The following is a 16,463-nucleotide window of genomic DNA, read 5'->3' as shown; positions in this document are numbered from 1 at the left end:
CGTTTGGCATTGGCAGCAATGAGCCCACTTTGTGATAAATTTGGCCTTTGATTTTGAATGTTGAATTGAATTGTTGACCATTTACAGCATTATTCTTAACTATTTCTGTTGCTCCGAATGATGTCATTTGGAAACATGAATTGAATGTTCGAATTGACTTCAGGAACAGGTTAGAACGTGGATCCGTGCCAGTAAGTGAACCATGCAATGGTTCAGATGATGTATCAGTTGCACGTAGTTGCAAATTTCCTGACGCACAACACATCCCGGCTGACTCATTTTTAAATCTAAGATCATGACAATGCTGGCATTCCTTGTCCATAGCACCAATTACCACTTTTTTATAAGCATAATATTGAATTCGATTCATACTCGAATGCTAGACGCAGTAATGAATCAGATGTAAATGATCGAGGTACCTGTTGGCGTTGTTGTTCATTTGCTCTGCGTCGGTTAACTATGAAACTACATGCTTGTCTTTGTTCTATCTTCTTTGTTCATTCCGTTCAACTCGCGCATCTTCTGATCGTTTTTATTTAGTAAGTATATGCTTCTGATTCTGCTTGACGCAATTGAGGCATGCTCACACGCGCATTACTATTACCTTGCTGGATTTGTTCTCCTCCTGTGGTCTCTTGTATTTCGCATGCCTGCAGCTTTACGTGTTTGACGGCCCAAAGAAGCCCCTTTGCCTATTTTTGGTATTGTTCACTGTACAAAACACACATAAATAGAACAAACTGAATAACTCGATGAAAAACAGTATGTATAGTAATAATGTATTTATTCTTTAATTGTACATCGGCCACTATTAGTTCTAGCGTTTCTACGGCAGATAACGCGATTGGCCACTATTAGTTATAGCGCTTCTTCGGTAGATTGCGCGGATTTAGGCATTGCAGCCGATACACGGCTTATCTATGAGCTTACAAACATAGCGGCAATTTCGTGTCGAAAAGTGTTCGACAGCATTATGAATAAGGAGAAGCGCACACTCGTCGATTTTTATCGTACGTAAAAATATTGTAAGATTAACTTCTTTTAGAGGAACAAAAGAGAGCATAGGAACTTCTTTGTTCCACTAAAAGAATTTGATCGTACGATATGTTTCCGTACGATAAAAATCGATGCGTGTGCGCTAGATCTAAATGTCGGTATGGCAAATGATGCGTGCTACCTTGTTAAACTTCTCGGTCTAGTTATGTCGATTCAAAGAGGGATATTCGAGTCGTTGCTTCTGATACGTTTTCTTCAATTGCCTATCTGTCGAATAGTGAACGACTATCACTGGTAGACACCTGGCGGGAATAACTCATCAAGTGATAATTGATCAGCTATCGACTGGGGTTGAAAATTATTAAATTACTAAAATCGCTATTAAAAATAGAGGTTGGTGGTAGAAGAGTGAAAATTTAGGGTTGTGTGTATTTTTTAATACATCATAAAAAAATAAAAAGTTCTGTCCAAAAAATAAGAAAAAAATGTTTGGGGTCGACCACCCTTATCACTTAGGGATATGAAAAGCAGATTACGACCGATTCTCAGACGTACCGAATATACATGTGAAATATCATCAGAATCGATCGAGCCGTTTCTGAGGAGTATGGCAATTAACACCGTGACACGAGAATTTTATATATTAAGATAAGATTCATGCGAAATCGGAGGAGGTTCTTCGCGTTGAGCGACTTCCGCCACCCTTTCACGCAAACTGAGAACTTACTCAAGTGACGTATATTCTCCAACACATTTTATTCGTGCGAACCTGAGAATATTCCCCTTACTTCCAAAAATAAATTACATTTTCAGTTTTATTCACGCAACCAAATGGGTGCGAACCGAGTTGTGGGCACCGAGTGCTTCTCACGATCTTCAACTACGCTTATGCTGGGCTTTATGCAGTGCTCTAGTACTGAAAGAAAACGCCAGTGGCGCTGTATTAGACACCTTCGTTTCGAGTAACCAATTGAGATAAGTCGATCGTATTAAAGGGGTTTTTAAACGCCAAATGTCAGCTAATTTATTTAAACTATATTGAATTCATTGTGGCGCACACACACAGATACATATTGCTGTTATTTAATGTGTTTGTAAAAGTTCGTTCACTGGCCGTGAACGAGTGTACGTACCTTTAATTGAGATATATCTTAATATTGGTTGTTGCGAGATGTGTATGTACTTTTATTTCTTTACGAACTGCAACAAAATAATATTAGACCTGAAGAAGTAACAACTACGTGTGAGAAACATATTCGATTCCAGCGGGTATATTTGAAAAAAGATGGCTATGTCACGTCGCAAAAAAAAGTAAACTAGACTCGAAATGTGTTTATACTGTTTCCGTAGTTGAAGGTAGCTGAGTTCAAGTCTGGCGATTGTTGCTTACCAATTTAAATACTTTCAGTACAATGAGATCAACGTAACACTAGAACTGTAATTATAAAAAAATAAATCATTTCGCTGGTTTGCTTATTTGGTGAAGCCAAATGCTGCCTCGATCAAAAATTATTTTACAGGCTGGGAGTCTTGTACTATTTCTTGTGTCTGCAGTTTCATGGTTTTACTGGACAAATAATGACCGGTCTGAACTACGTGACGCTAATTCATGTACTAAAGACTGTGTGCCGAACATTGTACACTACATAATATTTGGTAAAAATTCACTTGACTTTATATCGTATCTGAGTATCCTGTCTGTGTTAAAGGTAAGTATATAGACAAAAGCAATCGTCAATAGGCGATTCTATTTTTTAATTCGTTTTATTTTATCACGACTATCGTCCGTGACCCAACGTGCTGCACGTACCAGAACACACAAATCAATTCATAGCACAAACATTTTGTAAGAATAATATGTTTACATCGACAGACCTGGACGATTGTTAAGTGACCAGGTGTACTCAGAATAGTTCATACATTTCGGAGTTTGTTGCTAACAAATGATTACAATTACAGAAATGTAAGATTACTACTACTACATGTTTCAGCCACAGCTCCAGTCAGTAAGCAATACATGCACAAGGAAAAACAGTTAATTGTGTCTCACATACTTGTCCAAACAGAAATCCTCTGCTGCTGTTTATCATACAAAGTTGGACAAGGTGCTGACAAAGGTTCCTGGTATTTCTAGAAACAGGATTAAGCAAATCATGTTTATGTGAAAAAGAATAAATTACCTATGAATGTTCACTTCAGGAAATTAAAAACATCACCACATTTATCTGTCTGTTCATGTTCTATACAAATGTCTAACTGAAATCCATGTTATGTAATAATCCTGCTGCCAAATAAACATTCAGCTATTCAGAGTTCACTTGTCCTTCTCTTCTTTTTCCTACTGATATCTGTGTGAAGCAAGCAGTCCTTACGCAAGAAAGGATGACAATAATTACTCGCATGCACAGTGGTGACCCCTTATCAATAATTAAATGAAACAAAGGTGATAAGCAAAGCAAGCTGAAAGTTACACAGTTGTGCCCACATACATTTCTGTAGTTTATGTATGATACATAGACGTTAATAGATACAAAAATATTGTAGGACTGTTTAATATCTAATACAAATTTTCTGAGTTTAATGTGTTAACACTGACTTCAGGCTAAGCTACATATAATTTTGTTTTCAGAACCTTTATTTCACATTCAAATTCATTGGCTTCACTAACACACCACCTTGTTGTCACCATCGTAGACCTCACGTTACACAACAAACAAATCATTTTCATCACAACCAACATTTCTGGAAAAGGTAGGAGGGGTGGTGGATGGCATTATCAAACACTAGCAATCAAACAAACCTTTCATCAATCTGAAGGTATGTTTCAATGTAACAGTGCTTTACTGTCAAAGTCCTATTGGAGTTGGTATGCCCTTGCCTTCCAACATTTTTAATTCAATTGCCCTGTTATAGAGACAGTATTCAACATGGAATCTGAATCACTATTCAAGTCTCCATTTTCCAAGTGGGAAGTGTGAAAGTACCAATAAGTGATATTAAACCTTATTGTCTAAGCCATCAATCCACACAATGTGAAATTAAAAATTACAAATCTAAGATTCCAATAATTATTAACCATTTTGAGTACATCAGACACTATCTCCACAATAAAAAGTAATAATGTCTAGCAGTTTTAAGTGTTGAAGTAGAGTTGGCAAAAGAAGAGCCTGACAATTGCAGTGTGCTAATTACAGCTGCCGCAGTATAGATTGGAGAGGAATTCCACCTTTTCACCCAGACATGTTTCAGCACTTGTGCTATCTTTAGTGTTTTTATTTTGCTTCTCATGTGGAGTTATTGGATATTTATGTTAGTAGCTTTAGATTTACTATGCAATCAACAACTTATCATAGTCTCTGATGTTGTCGTGTATTCACTCTTTTCTGATGGGATAACGCGTATTTCTTTTGCTTTTGTTGTTAGACATTCAGTTTATATGCCAAGCATGGCCAAGAAACCACATAAAATGAATATGTACCAAAAAAAGTGAAAAAATAGGCATGTTCTCTATACAAAAAAAGTAAAAACATGCCATGTCAAAAACTATGACAAACTTAAGACTGGGTAGTAGATGTGAAGCTACTAGCATAAATATCCAGTAGCTCCACATGACAAGGAAAATAAACACACTGAAGATAGCACACAAAGTGCTCAAACATCTGTGGGTGAAAACAAATCTACAAAGATGTCTTGCATAAGGTAGAATTCCTCTCCAATTTTATTAGCAAGCACGGAAATAAGAAGAATTGCAACATTCACAAGATGATCAACGAAAGTCATTTTGTAAACTCCTCTGTGGTAAAGCCACAGTGCTGTAGCATGTCTCTAGATGGCTATTGTTTTCATCTACAGCAATTTGCACTTAGCAGTTGCCAGCTGGGAACAGTGCTGCCAGCTGTCAGGAATAATCTTTCACCAGCTCTACTATACTATTGAAATTATGTTAGTTGGTATTTTCTTCAATCTTTGACCTTTTCTCTATCCATGATTCTTCATAAGAATTCTTGGTTATGTAGTCTCATGCCAATGAATAACCCCTCCCACCCAGTCCCGGCATGTCAAAGAGAAAATGGAATCCCTGGTGTTCCTGAGCTGCAGCTAATCACGGCTGCCAATCCCTATCACAAATAAATGGGCTGCTAGTGACCCCTCTCCCCTCCCAATTGAGGGGACAGTAGTAAAGGGTCAGGGACATTATAAATCATCATTAATAAATTGATATCCACTGCTGGATGAAGGCCTTTTCCAAATTCCACACATTAATGTCTTCTACAACTACGTCTACATGGATACTCTGCAAATCACATTCAAGTGCCTGGCAGAGCGTACGCAGATCCATGGTGCTCCTGCATGTTTATCAATGTCATATTTTTGGTCTGTTCTCATTTCACTATGTGAGGTGGTGCAGTGGTTGAGACACTGGATTTCCTTTCAAGAGAACAGCTGTACAAATCCTCACTTGGCTCTCCAGGTTTCGGCATTCTGTAGTTTACCTGAATCACATAAGGTAAATGCTGGGATTATTTGAAAAGTACCCACCAGAGTGACATTAAACTTACCTTCCTTTCCTCCTTTTTCCTAATCTATGGTAATTTAACAAGGAACTTCCTTGGTCAGTTGACCATGTATTCTACTCACCTTCACTTCATTTCCATTTCAGGAGTAATTAAGTCTTCCACTCTGGCTTTTTTCTGTGAGCCAATTATAGGTTTTTCTTTCCCCATGTTAACCTGAACACGCACATCACTGTTGCTTGTTGAGCAACCCTCACTTTCAAAAAGGTTTTAGTGTTTAATGTCCACATTTCACTGTGTGAAGCTTTTGTAGATTTAGAGAAAGCTTTTGACAGTGCTGACTGGAATACTCACTTTGAAATTCTGGAGGTAGCAGAGGTTAAATACAAGGAACAAAAGGTTATTCGTATCTTGTGGAGAAACCAGACGGCAGTTATAAGAGTCAAGGGGCATGAAAGGGAAGCAGTAGTTGAGAAAGAAGTGAGACAGGATTGTAGTCTAGCCCCGATGTTACTCAATTCGTAATTGAGCAAGCTATAAAGAAAACAAAAGAAAAGTTTAGAATAGGAATTAAACTTCAGGAAGAAGAAATAAAAACATTGAGAGGTTTGCAGATGACACTGTAATTCTGTCACAGACAACAAGGGACTTGGAGTAGCAGTTGAGCGGTATGGACAGTGTCTTGAAAGGAGGATATAAGATGAACATCAACAAAAGCAAAACAAGAATAATGTAATGTAGTCAAATTAAATCACATGATGCTAGGGGAGTTAAGGAAATGAGACACTTAAAGTAGTAGAATAGTGTTGCTATTTGGGCAGTCAAAGTAGAGAGGATATAAAAAGTAGACTGGCAATGGTTAAAAAAATTCAGAAAACATTTGTCTGGAATGTACCCACGTATGAAAGTGAACCACGAACAATAAGCAGTTTAGACAAAAAGAAAATAAAACCTTTTGAAATGTGGTGCTACAGAAGAATGTTGAAGATAAGGTGGGTCGATCATGTAACATGAGGAGGTACTACTACTACTACGTGATCAGGCCCAGTGGACCGCATGCATCTACAAGTTTCCTCCTCCACTGTATTCTTTCCACTGCTGCTATCCGCCATTCGTCCACATCTATTGACATTTGTTGTAAATCTTCATGGAGTCTGTCCCTCCAACGCTTCTTGGGTCTCCCTGGTGGTCTCTTACCTGTAGGTGTGAAATCCAGGAGCTTCCGAGGCCATCTGTGATCCTCCATCCGGGCCACATGGCCGGCCCACTGCATTTGTTTAGCTTTCACAGCTCCTGCTATGTTGGGTTGCTGGTATAGTTCCTCAAGCTCTTGGTTGTATCTGCATCCAGAACTGGACCGAAGATCTTCTGAAGCACTTTTCTCTCAAAGACAAGAAGCTTATGGAAGTCCTGTTTCTGGATACTCCATGTCTCACAGCCATATAGAACAACAGGCTGAATCAGGGTTTTGTACAGTCGTATCTTGAACTGTCTGGAGAGAGATTTGGACCGAAGCAGTTGTGCTAGGCTGTGGTAAGATCGGTTTCCTGCTTGTATTCTGGCATTGATCTCTGCTTCACATGACGAGTTCTCAGTGAAAATTCTTGCACTCTCTTGTAGGAATAGTCCCCAACCTGCAGTGATTGTAGATGATCAGCAGTCTGACAATGACCACGCATCATAACAAAGTACTCTGTCTTGGCTTCGTTTATGTTTAGCCCAAATTTGCTGGCAACCTCCTTTAGTGCTTTGGTCATTTGCTCCAACTCCTCTTCCGACCTAGAGAGTAAACAGATGTCGTCTGCATAGACTAAGTATGCCAGTCTCTTTCCTTCGATTGCAATCCCTCCGTTCTCTTGGAAGGTCTCACGTACTATCTTCTCGAGAGCAAAGTTTAACAGGATAGGGGACAACCCGTCTCCTTGCCTGAGTACTGTCACAATTTCAAATTCCTCAGTTACGCGATTTCCTATCTTCACCTTTGCACGTTTTTTGTTCAGACAGATCTTTATCAGATTGATGAGTTTCTCTGATATACCAAACATGAGGAGGTACTGAGTGGAAATGAAGAGACGAGAAATTTGTGACAAAACTTGATTAAAGGAAGCGATTGGTTGACAGGCCACATGCTGAGACATCAAGGGATCACCAATTTAGTATTGGAGGGAAGTGTGGTAGTTAAAAAATATATAGAGAGATAAAACAATATTATGAGAAGGAAAATTGCCACTCACCATATAGCAGAGATGCTGAGTCGCAGATAGGCACAACAAAAAAGATTCACAATTAAAGCTTTCGGCCATTAAGGCCTTCATCAACAACCCCCCCCCCCCCCCTCACACACAGACACCTGTGTGTTTAATTTTTGCCAGAGGGAGACAAAAGATGAATATAATAAGCAGATTGAGAAGGATATAGGTTGCAGTAAAAAGAAGAATGACAGGGAGAAGTAATGCCGAAATTAAGGAAAATAATGAAGTGCATCAATGTAAAACTACAGGAGAAGCCCCTTTCAAACTCTCGTTCAGTGTGACAGTCTTGCAAAGTATAAATCAAGGCTGATTTTTTATAGATGAAGGTATAAACAACCATTTCTAATTCACGGTGATTGCTACAAATGCCAATGTTCTGGACACACTGCCCTGGTATGTATGGGTCAGGTAGTAAAGTGTAGCAATGCCATACAAAAAGCCAGAATGGGACTACTTCATCAGTTGTTTGCAACTGTCCATCTCTGGCACAACTCCACAGATTTTTCAGTGTACACTCAGGATTGGAAGGTACAAAGGATATCTCAGAAATCCACATATGCTGGGGTGCAAAAAGTGTTTACAGCACTGCATCCACCTTCAGTAACTACATGTTTTGCAGTAATGATCAAAATGCTAGAACAAAGAATTAATGACTCAATAAGTTTTACATACTTTAACCATGTATATCTCTGTCTACTGTCACTAAGAACCTCAGAATTAAGAGAGAGCGTTGATCATGAATCTTGGCATCTAGTATTTAAGTCGAAGGAGTGAATAATAAATGGGATGCCTTTCTAGATACATTATCTTATCATCTAAATAATACTATTCCCATCAGAAAGATAAATATTAATGAGGCAATACAGTCTAGATCCGTGGCATTTGATAATTCTACCAAAGAACTGTAAGAAAAAAATGGAAGAAATGTATATGATACAAAGAGAGACCAAAAACAAGGAGCACGGGGATAAATACAAACAAGACAAGTACCAGTTTCGTGAGCAGGTCAAAAGGTTGAAGGCTGAAAAGATCAACTTGAGATTACAAAATTCAGATTGTATCTCCAAGACCTGCTGATCAATAGTAAATGAAATAAGAGACATTAAAACAAAAGTAACAGGTAATATCAACATACAGATATCCAATAATAATATTGATGTCACCAATCCTCAAGAGATCAGTAACTTTTTTTAATGACTATTTCATAGATATCATAGAATCTGACCTGTTGGAAGTCTTACTGAGGACAATTCGGAAGCTAATCAACTCCATCAACTTGAAATCATGGATATTTTGCAGCTCATCAGAGAATGTAAAAACCAAAAATCCGCTGGCTGGGATGAAATTTCTATATTTTTACTAAAACAGTGCAAAAATGATCTAGCATATACTTTGGTGCATCTAATGAATAGTGTCTTAAAAGAAGGAGTGTTCCCTGACATACTAAAATTAGCCATTGTTAAACGTCTCGACAAAAAAGGTGATAAACAACTAGTAGAAAATTACAGAACACTCACTTTAACTTCCGTTTTTAGCGAGTTAATTGAAAAAATAATTCTGAAATATATGTTAGATCATTATAATAAGCACAACATCCTGGGAGATTTTCAGCGTGGTTTCAGAAGTGGTCGTAGCACCATGACTGCAACACTTCAATTTATGCTGAAAGCTCTTGACAGAATTGATGAAGGCATGCAGGTAGCTGGAGTTTTCCTAGACCTATCAAAAACTTTTGATAGGGTTAATCATAAGGTACTTCTGTCAAAACTGGCCAGAGATGGCATAAGTGGAAAACTATTGCAGCTCATCACATTATATTTAAAAAACAGAAGGCAGTGTACCTCAGTCTCACACAATAATGGAGAAACATTAAAAAGTTATACATCAAGGGCCAGGAATATTAAATTTGGTGTGCCTCAGGGGTTGATAATTGGTCCCTACCTTTTTATATGTTACGTTAATGACTTCCCAAAGATAGTAAAAAATGATACCTTCATTACAGTGTATGCAGATGACACTTCAGGCCTTTGTTGGGGAAACGATATTCTTAATCTCGGCATAGAGGTAAAAAAAAAAAAAAATATATATATATAGATATTGCAAAGGAAAAGTTTGAAAATGACAATCTAAAAGTCAACTTACAAAAAACAAATGTAATCCCCTTCAATGTTGGTGGTTTGCAAACTTGTACTGATTCTCAAGATAGTAATATTTTAGGGAAAATCTGCAGTGGGTGTAAATTCCTAGGTATATACATAGTTAGCAAACTACTATGGACACAACAAATTGACAATGTATGTGCAAGGCTATAATCTAGCCTATATGTTTTAAGAAGAATAGCTCCAAATGCCAATACCCAAACAATGAGGATAATGTATTTTGGTTTAATACATCCATTTCTAGCATATGGTCTTTCATTGTGGGGCAGGGCTTCCAAAACTCATGTAGACAGAGTATTTAAACTCCAGAAAAGAGCCTTGAGAATATTAGGCAAAGAAAATGCTAGAACTTCATGTACGCGATTGTTTACAGAATTTAAAATTCTGACTATTTATTCTATGTATATGTTTGAAACAACAGTATTAACTGTAGAAGATAAGAAATATACATGTCGTAATGCAGAAATTCATGATCACAATACTAGACAAGAACAAAATTACCATATAATACACAGATGACTGAAAAAAACAGCAAACAATCCATATGTTAATGGAGCAAAATACTTCAATGCACTGCCAAATGAACTGAAGGTAATAACTGGAGAGACATTCAAAAAACATCTAAAATTGTGGCTCATTGAGCAGTGCTTCTATAGCCTACTGCAGAAAGTATATTGTATATTTTAAAGTATTATTATATCAAATAATTTGGACTACATTCTTAAATTTCTATTATAAAGTAAAATTAGATTCTATACTGTTGTATTGTACTACCAATTGCTATGCATGTAATTACATGTTTCACACAAATAAATTAAGAAACAGACACATTAAAATTCCCTAGCCAGTTTCTTCCCATACTGTTGTTACATGTTCTTAGTAAATGCTCTTTCTCATTCACTGTTTTTAATATCTCCTCATTTCTTAGTCTGCCTTTTCATTTCAAACTTTCTCTTTCTTCCTCTACAATCATGGTTTGAAAGGTTCTGGACACTGCATTTCACATCTTCCCAAAGTTTAAGATTATCCAAATGCAACACTTCACTAATCACATTTTTTTCACCATATGTGAAGATACATTTTTTTTTTTTTTTTGTAAGAATTTCTTTGGTCATTGCAATTCTTATTTTGATTTCCCTGTGACATTTCACTATTTATTCTACATCCACATTAATAATAATGAATAATGATAATAGTAATAATATTTTTTCTCAACACACAAATAACAAAATAAAATTTAGCATTAATTCATACTATGGCTTCCAATTTTAGGTGCAGAAACCAGAGCAGCTCATAATACATTCTGACAGCCCAGATTTTGAAGGGAATTACTGGTTGGCTATTAAGTCAGCACCATTTAATGACACCAGTATCCATGTGTCTCTTCTTGAGCAACCAACACATGTGTTTGGTCAACGATTGAGTTCAGTGTACCATTCTGCAGATGTTGCAAGGATTCAGATACTGATGCAGCATGGAGGAATTTATTTGGACACAGACATGCTTGTTCTACGTTCTCTAGATAGATACAGAAATTCCGAAATGGTTGTTGCATGGCCATATGGTGAATACATTGGAAATCAGGTACCAAAAATTTGTATTGAAACATGTTGTTGGAGTAGATTATCATTTAAATATCATCATTCTAAGATGAAAATTAAATACAGGAAATGAAAGCAAAAAAATGATGAGAGCACTATTTAGGACCTTGAAATAGTTAAAAACCTATTCCGCGCATACTAAAGTAAATCTGTTTTTTATATAAAGATTAAATATGAGAAATGGATGCCATAGAAAATGGAATGTAATACAAAAAAGCAGTAATGGGAAACAATTATGTTGAAAAGTACGACGAGTTTGGAGAGTTCATACACACTATAAGGAGGAGGTGGAGGCACAGACAAGAGGGGGAGGGGAGAGCTGAGAAGGTATTGCTTGAGAAAAATCAGTGAAAGAACAAGAAGATACATACCTAAGGGTGACTATTTTAAGGGAAAAAAAAGAAGTACCAACATTTTATCACACAGACGCTAAACACACATTGGTGTGGTCAGGGAAGCACTGTTTATGAGCAGCTGTCTGGAGAGGCAGATGCAGGGGTAGGTGAAAATATTTAGAGACAGAAGTTAGTGGAGGGGGAGGGGAGAGAGGGAGTGAGTGAGAAAGAGAGAGAGAGAGAGAGAGAGAGAGAGAGAGAGAGAGAGAGAGAGAGATGATAGGGCACAGGAGAATACAGCGTCAGAACTGGAATGGAATGGAATAGAAAATTGTGAGAGGGGAGGGTGAGGCAAGACAGTGGGAAGGGTTTATTCAGGGATGTGGGTTAGAGAAAGTTGAGATGAAGTGGATTTTGCAAGAAAAATGATATGCTGAAAAAGACAGCTCTATTATATGCAGCTGTTCTGAATTCGTAGGTGTTGTTTGCAAGATACTGGCTTCGGTAGCTGGGTGGTCAAGGTCATACATCGGTAGGCAGCTGATTATCTGACATACCTGCATAAAATGTCTGCTCACATAGCCCTGTCGATATAACATGTAGCGCCCTGCTCACATTGCCCTGCCTCTGAGTGGTTGCTGTTGGACATGGTTTATGGGTATATAGCATAAGTTTTACTCTTCGAGAATGATTTTTTAACTAAGGATGGACAGAAATATTGTGGAGATTGGGTATGCACTCTTAGGAATAAAGGTAGAGCTTTGGGGACTATACGTGTTGCTCTAGACTACCTAAAGAGGTAGTCGAAGCCCTAGAGAAGGATACATTTGAGTTTTTCAGTGCCTAGGTGATGAGAGGAGTCTTGATCAGGAAGTAGTTGTGGTAGGTTTATTGGTGTCATGGGCCGAAATGATACAGGAAATCTGTTTTTGGAGGAGGCAGGCAGGGTACTGTCTGTAAAAACTATAAATGAAGGGCAGGGCCACATACAAAAAGAGTCATGACATATACCAGCAATATGTAATTGTGCAGTTTTGTACGTTTGTGTGACAGTTAGCAACCATAATTGGCAACCAGAATATTATTTCCGTATGTGGAATACCCCATACTACTCAGTGAATCAGGAATTAATACACCAATGTGAAAATCCGAAGATTTGCATTTGAACAATACATGATAACATTAAAAAAACTGTGAACTGAAAAGCTGTGAAAGTGACCATGAAAGTAAATAGATACAAGCCAGTCGGTAATAATGTGATACCAAATACCTTTTCATGACATGTGAGAATCTAGTTACATCTGATGTATTTTATGCGAAGAGCCCCTGAATAACCATCTCCCATAAAACAAAAGTAATTTGTGCTGATACCATAATATGATAAATTAGTTCTGAAATTAAGCAACTATTCTTTGGTTTTATCTTTGTTATTCGGTGGTCTTATTTTGATGGCGGTTACTGATAGTAAGGAAGGAATATATAATTGTTTTACCGAACCAGATATGAAAATTTGCTATAGGAAGATTTATCTAAGAAGCTGACTGCTGTTAAGTTTTTTTAGACGTCCAGATAAGTCTGAGATTAACTTTATCACCATCAGTTATAATTCCATGGAAAACACTCATAATTAAAAAGGAACAAACACTGCCTAGTTTTATTGCATTATGAAGACTTTTTAAAATGATATTCCTAAAGTGTATAGAAGTAGGGTATGTTAAAGATGTTTGTACACATTTTTATATAATTCTGCTTTATAAACTGATGTCAAACAGAAAACACCAGAACCTATTCAATATATTGGTTAACCAGTAAAACATATTTGTGATACATTTAATAAACATTTTTACTGGAATATCTACCAGTCGTTTAGTTGGTCGCCCTCCATAAAAAAAATCTCTCTTCTTCAAAGTATATAACATCTGAAAAATCACCTTGCAGATGCCTTCGACTTTGAAGGAAGTTCTCCTAATTATTGGAATATGAAAAATTCCCTCTCATCTGGTCGTTGTGATTCACCTAGCTAAAAACAGGTTACTGATGAAATATTCGACTACTGTGCTATGTAAGTGACTGCTCCAGGAATACTGGTATTTCCCCCCAACCACTCAAAACCTGGAAAATAGTTCCACACACAAGAAAAGGAAAAGTCATAAGGTTCAACAAGTCCACCCAACTGTATCCAGAGTAATAGAAAAAAATTATATTTGAGGAATATCCTTTCTTGAAAGTTGACTTGTTACAAACAACACAGCAGTTCGGCTTTCATAAAAATAAATCCATCAGTGAGGCTTTACTGACTAGATAATACATGGGGTTAATGAAAGCCCTATGTGTCTGGCTTTTTATTGATATTACAAATGACTTTGATGTAGTCAATTACACATTGCACCTATGCTAATGTTCTACCAGGGGTCTGTAATAAATGGTTTGTCTTAGCTACAAAACAGAGGGCAGCTAGTAGGAATAATGGCACACGATAGAATAATAGCCAGTTCACATACAATATCAGACACATCTGGTGCTGCACAGGGCTCACCATTAGGCACCTTCCTCTTTCCTCACTATTAATGACCTCCCAGAACAGCTATCCTCAACGTTACCCATGTTATTTGCAGATGATACGAACCACCTCCTTGTTACACTCCTCCATAGCAGATAAGGACTGACTTAGCTGACATCAGTGCAGGGCTTCTGTACTGCCTTTGTGATTACTTTTTACTTAATATGAAAAAGAAAAACTGCTCATATGTTGTTCTGCCCATCAAAAAACCATACCATCCATATAGAATCATTAGTCATAGACAAGAAAGTTATTGAACAGGTCAGTGAGGCTAAATTCCTGGGACTCAGGATAGACAGCATGCTACAGTGGTGTATCCACATAGATAAACTGCTTTATAAAGTGAGTAGCCTCAGCTGTGCCTTTAAAGTTCTCAGTCAAAGGTATGACTTGACTATTTGTGTACACTGCTCCAGTTAACTTGGTCATCTCATTAGGCATTCCTTTCAGGAGATTGATACACAATAAAATATTTTTTATGCAAAAACTCATTGTTGAGATTATGATATGATTACCACCATATACACCTACCAAACCAATCTCCTTAGAAATGGGAATCACCTGAGCTGTGCATGTACATCCTAGAGACTGTTTCATTTGTAAATAAGACTCTCCATCTCTGTAAAAGAAATAATGATGTACGTGATTACCACTCATGTGGTGATGGTAACATTCACCTGTCAAATGAGAGACTGCGTAAATGCAATGACAGTCTGAGCCTGTAGCCAGCATACTTGATACTAAATTACCTTGCTCAGTCAAAAATAATAAGAACTCCTTCAGGAGGAATGTTACCAGTGTGATGATTCAGCATTGTTTTTATTCTGGTGTGGAGATCAATGTATGTCATGCATATCTTTAATTTTGTCCAAAATGCATTAATATTGGCCAGCCAATTGGTAACTAATACACTTTGCTCTCTACATCAGACACATATATTTAAAAATGGAGATTCTTGTCTAAAAAATACTGTAACAAACACATATGTATCTGGAAATCAGTATAACTAAAAGGACTATGCTCCTTCAACAATTGCTATAACTGGTATCCCATTTCATGAACATGATTTCATGGATAAATAAATAAATTTCTTGTCTTTTTTCAGATTCTCATTGCCAGCAAGAATGCAAAGTTTCTGTCAATGTGGCTTAATAGCTACAGGAGCTACCACCCAAGGGAATGGTACTATAATGCTGGGAAAGTACCAACCGAACAGATATTACAGAAGCATCCGGAGCTAGCTCACCGTGAACATTTCGCATTTGGTGTTACTAATCTGGGTGCCAATCTGTATGGTGCTTCTCCATGGCCACAGTGGAGACTTTTATCTGCAGTTCACTTGTTAAGTAGACACCCTCCTGCACCACAACATTTAGACGAGAAGTTTGTTCGTACTTATCGCTCTCCATTTGGAGAAATTTCTCGATGGTTATTATACAAACTGAAGCCGAGGGTTGTTATCCCTAGTTCGAATGTCTCTACTGCTTCTGTGTGATTGCTGCCAATATACCTTTTGTACCTAATATTTGAAATGAGAAGCTGTATTTTGTATTGTGCCTTTAATGGAGTGTGAAAACATGGAAGTGAGGCCTGGATTTCACTTACAGTTCTATATTTTGCAAATAAAACAGAATATGGCATTTTTATGTATGCAGCAGTGTATTACTTTAGAAGGTTGAAAAATTAAATAAGAATTAGTAGCAGAACTTACTCAGAAGGATATCAAATTCGTGAAATAGAACTGAAGATGAAAGTTGGAGTGATGGATTCAGTTACCAATAAAAACTGAATCTTGAGATTACACAACCAAAAATTTGGTATTTGCCATAAGAGGAAAAAGCAGAAATGGAAAAACTTCAAAGGAAAGGGAAGTTGCAGAAGATCTGAGGTTGAAAAGTAATGCAGCTAGATGCTAGGAGAAATGGGAAATACACTGTAACAAATTATATGACAATAATAGTACAAATGTTAAAATTACTCTGAGGGATTCTAATGATCGACACATTCTTTTCTTATTTCTTCTTTATACTTAACTGTTTGCAGGCA

At 37.2% G+C, this 16,463-nt stretch overlaps 1 protein-coding gene across 1 annotated transcript; it reads left to right on the top strand.

Moving 5' to 3' along the window:
- The first annotated feature begins 1,937 nt into the window (after nucleotides 1–1,937).
- Nucleotides 1,938–16,067, top strand: LOC126272951 (uncharacterized). Its single transcript, XM_049976250.1, has 3 exons — nucleotides 1,938–2,705; nucleotides 11,194–11,505; nucleotides 15,523–16,067. The coding sequence occupies exons 1-3, from the start codon at nucleotides 2,487–2,489 to the stop codon at nucleotides 15,910–15,912; spliced, it is 921 nt and encodes a 306-aa protein (XP_049832207.1). The 5' UTR covers nucleotides 1,938–2,486; the 3' UTR covers nucleotides 15,913–16,067.
- The last annotated feature ends 396 nt before the right edge of the window (nucleotides 16,068–16,463 follow it).

Source organism: Schistocerca gregaria, chromosome 5, assembly GCF_023897955.1.
Source record: "Schistocerca gregaria isolate iqSchGreg1 chromosome 5, iqSchGreg1.2, whole genome shotgun sequence".
NCBI lineage: Eukaryota > Metazoa > Arthropoda > Insecta > Orthoptera > Acrididae > Schistocerca > Schistocerca gregaria.
The sequence above is the reverse complement of the archived record's forward strand: the minus strand, read 5'-3'. Positions and strand labels throughout refer to the sequence as shown.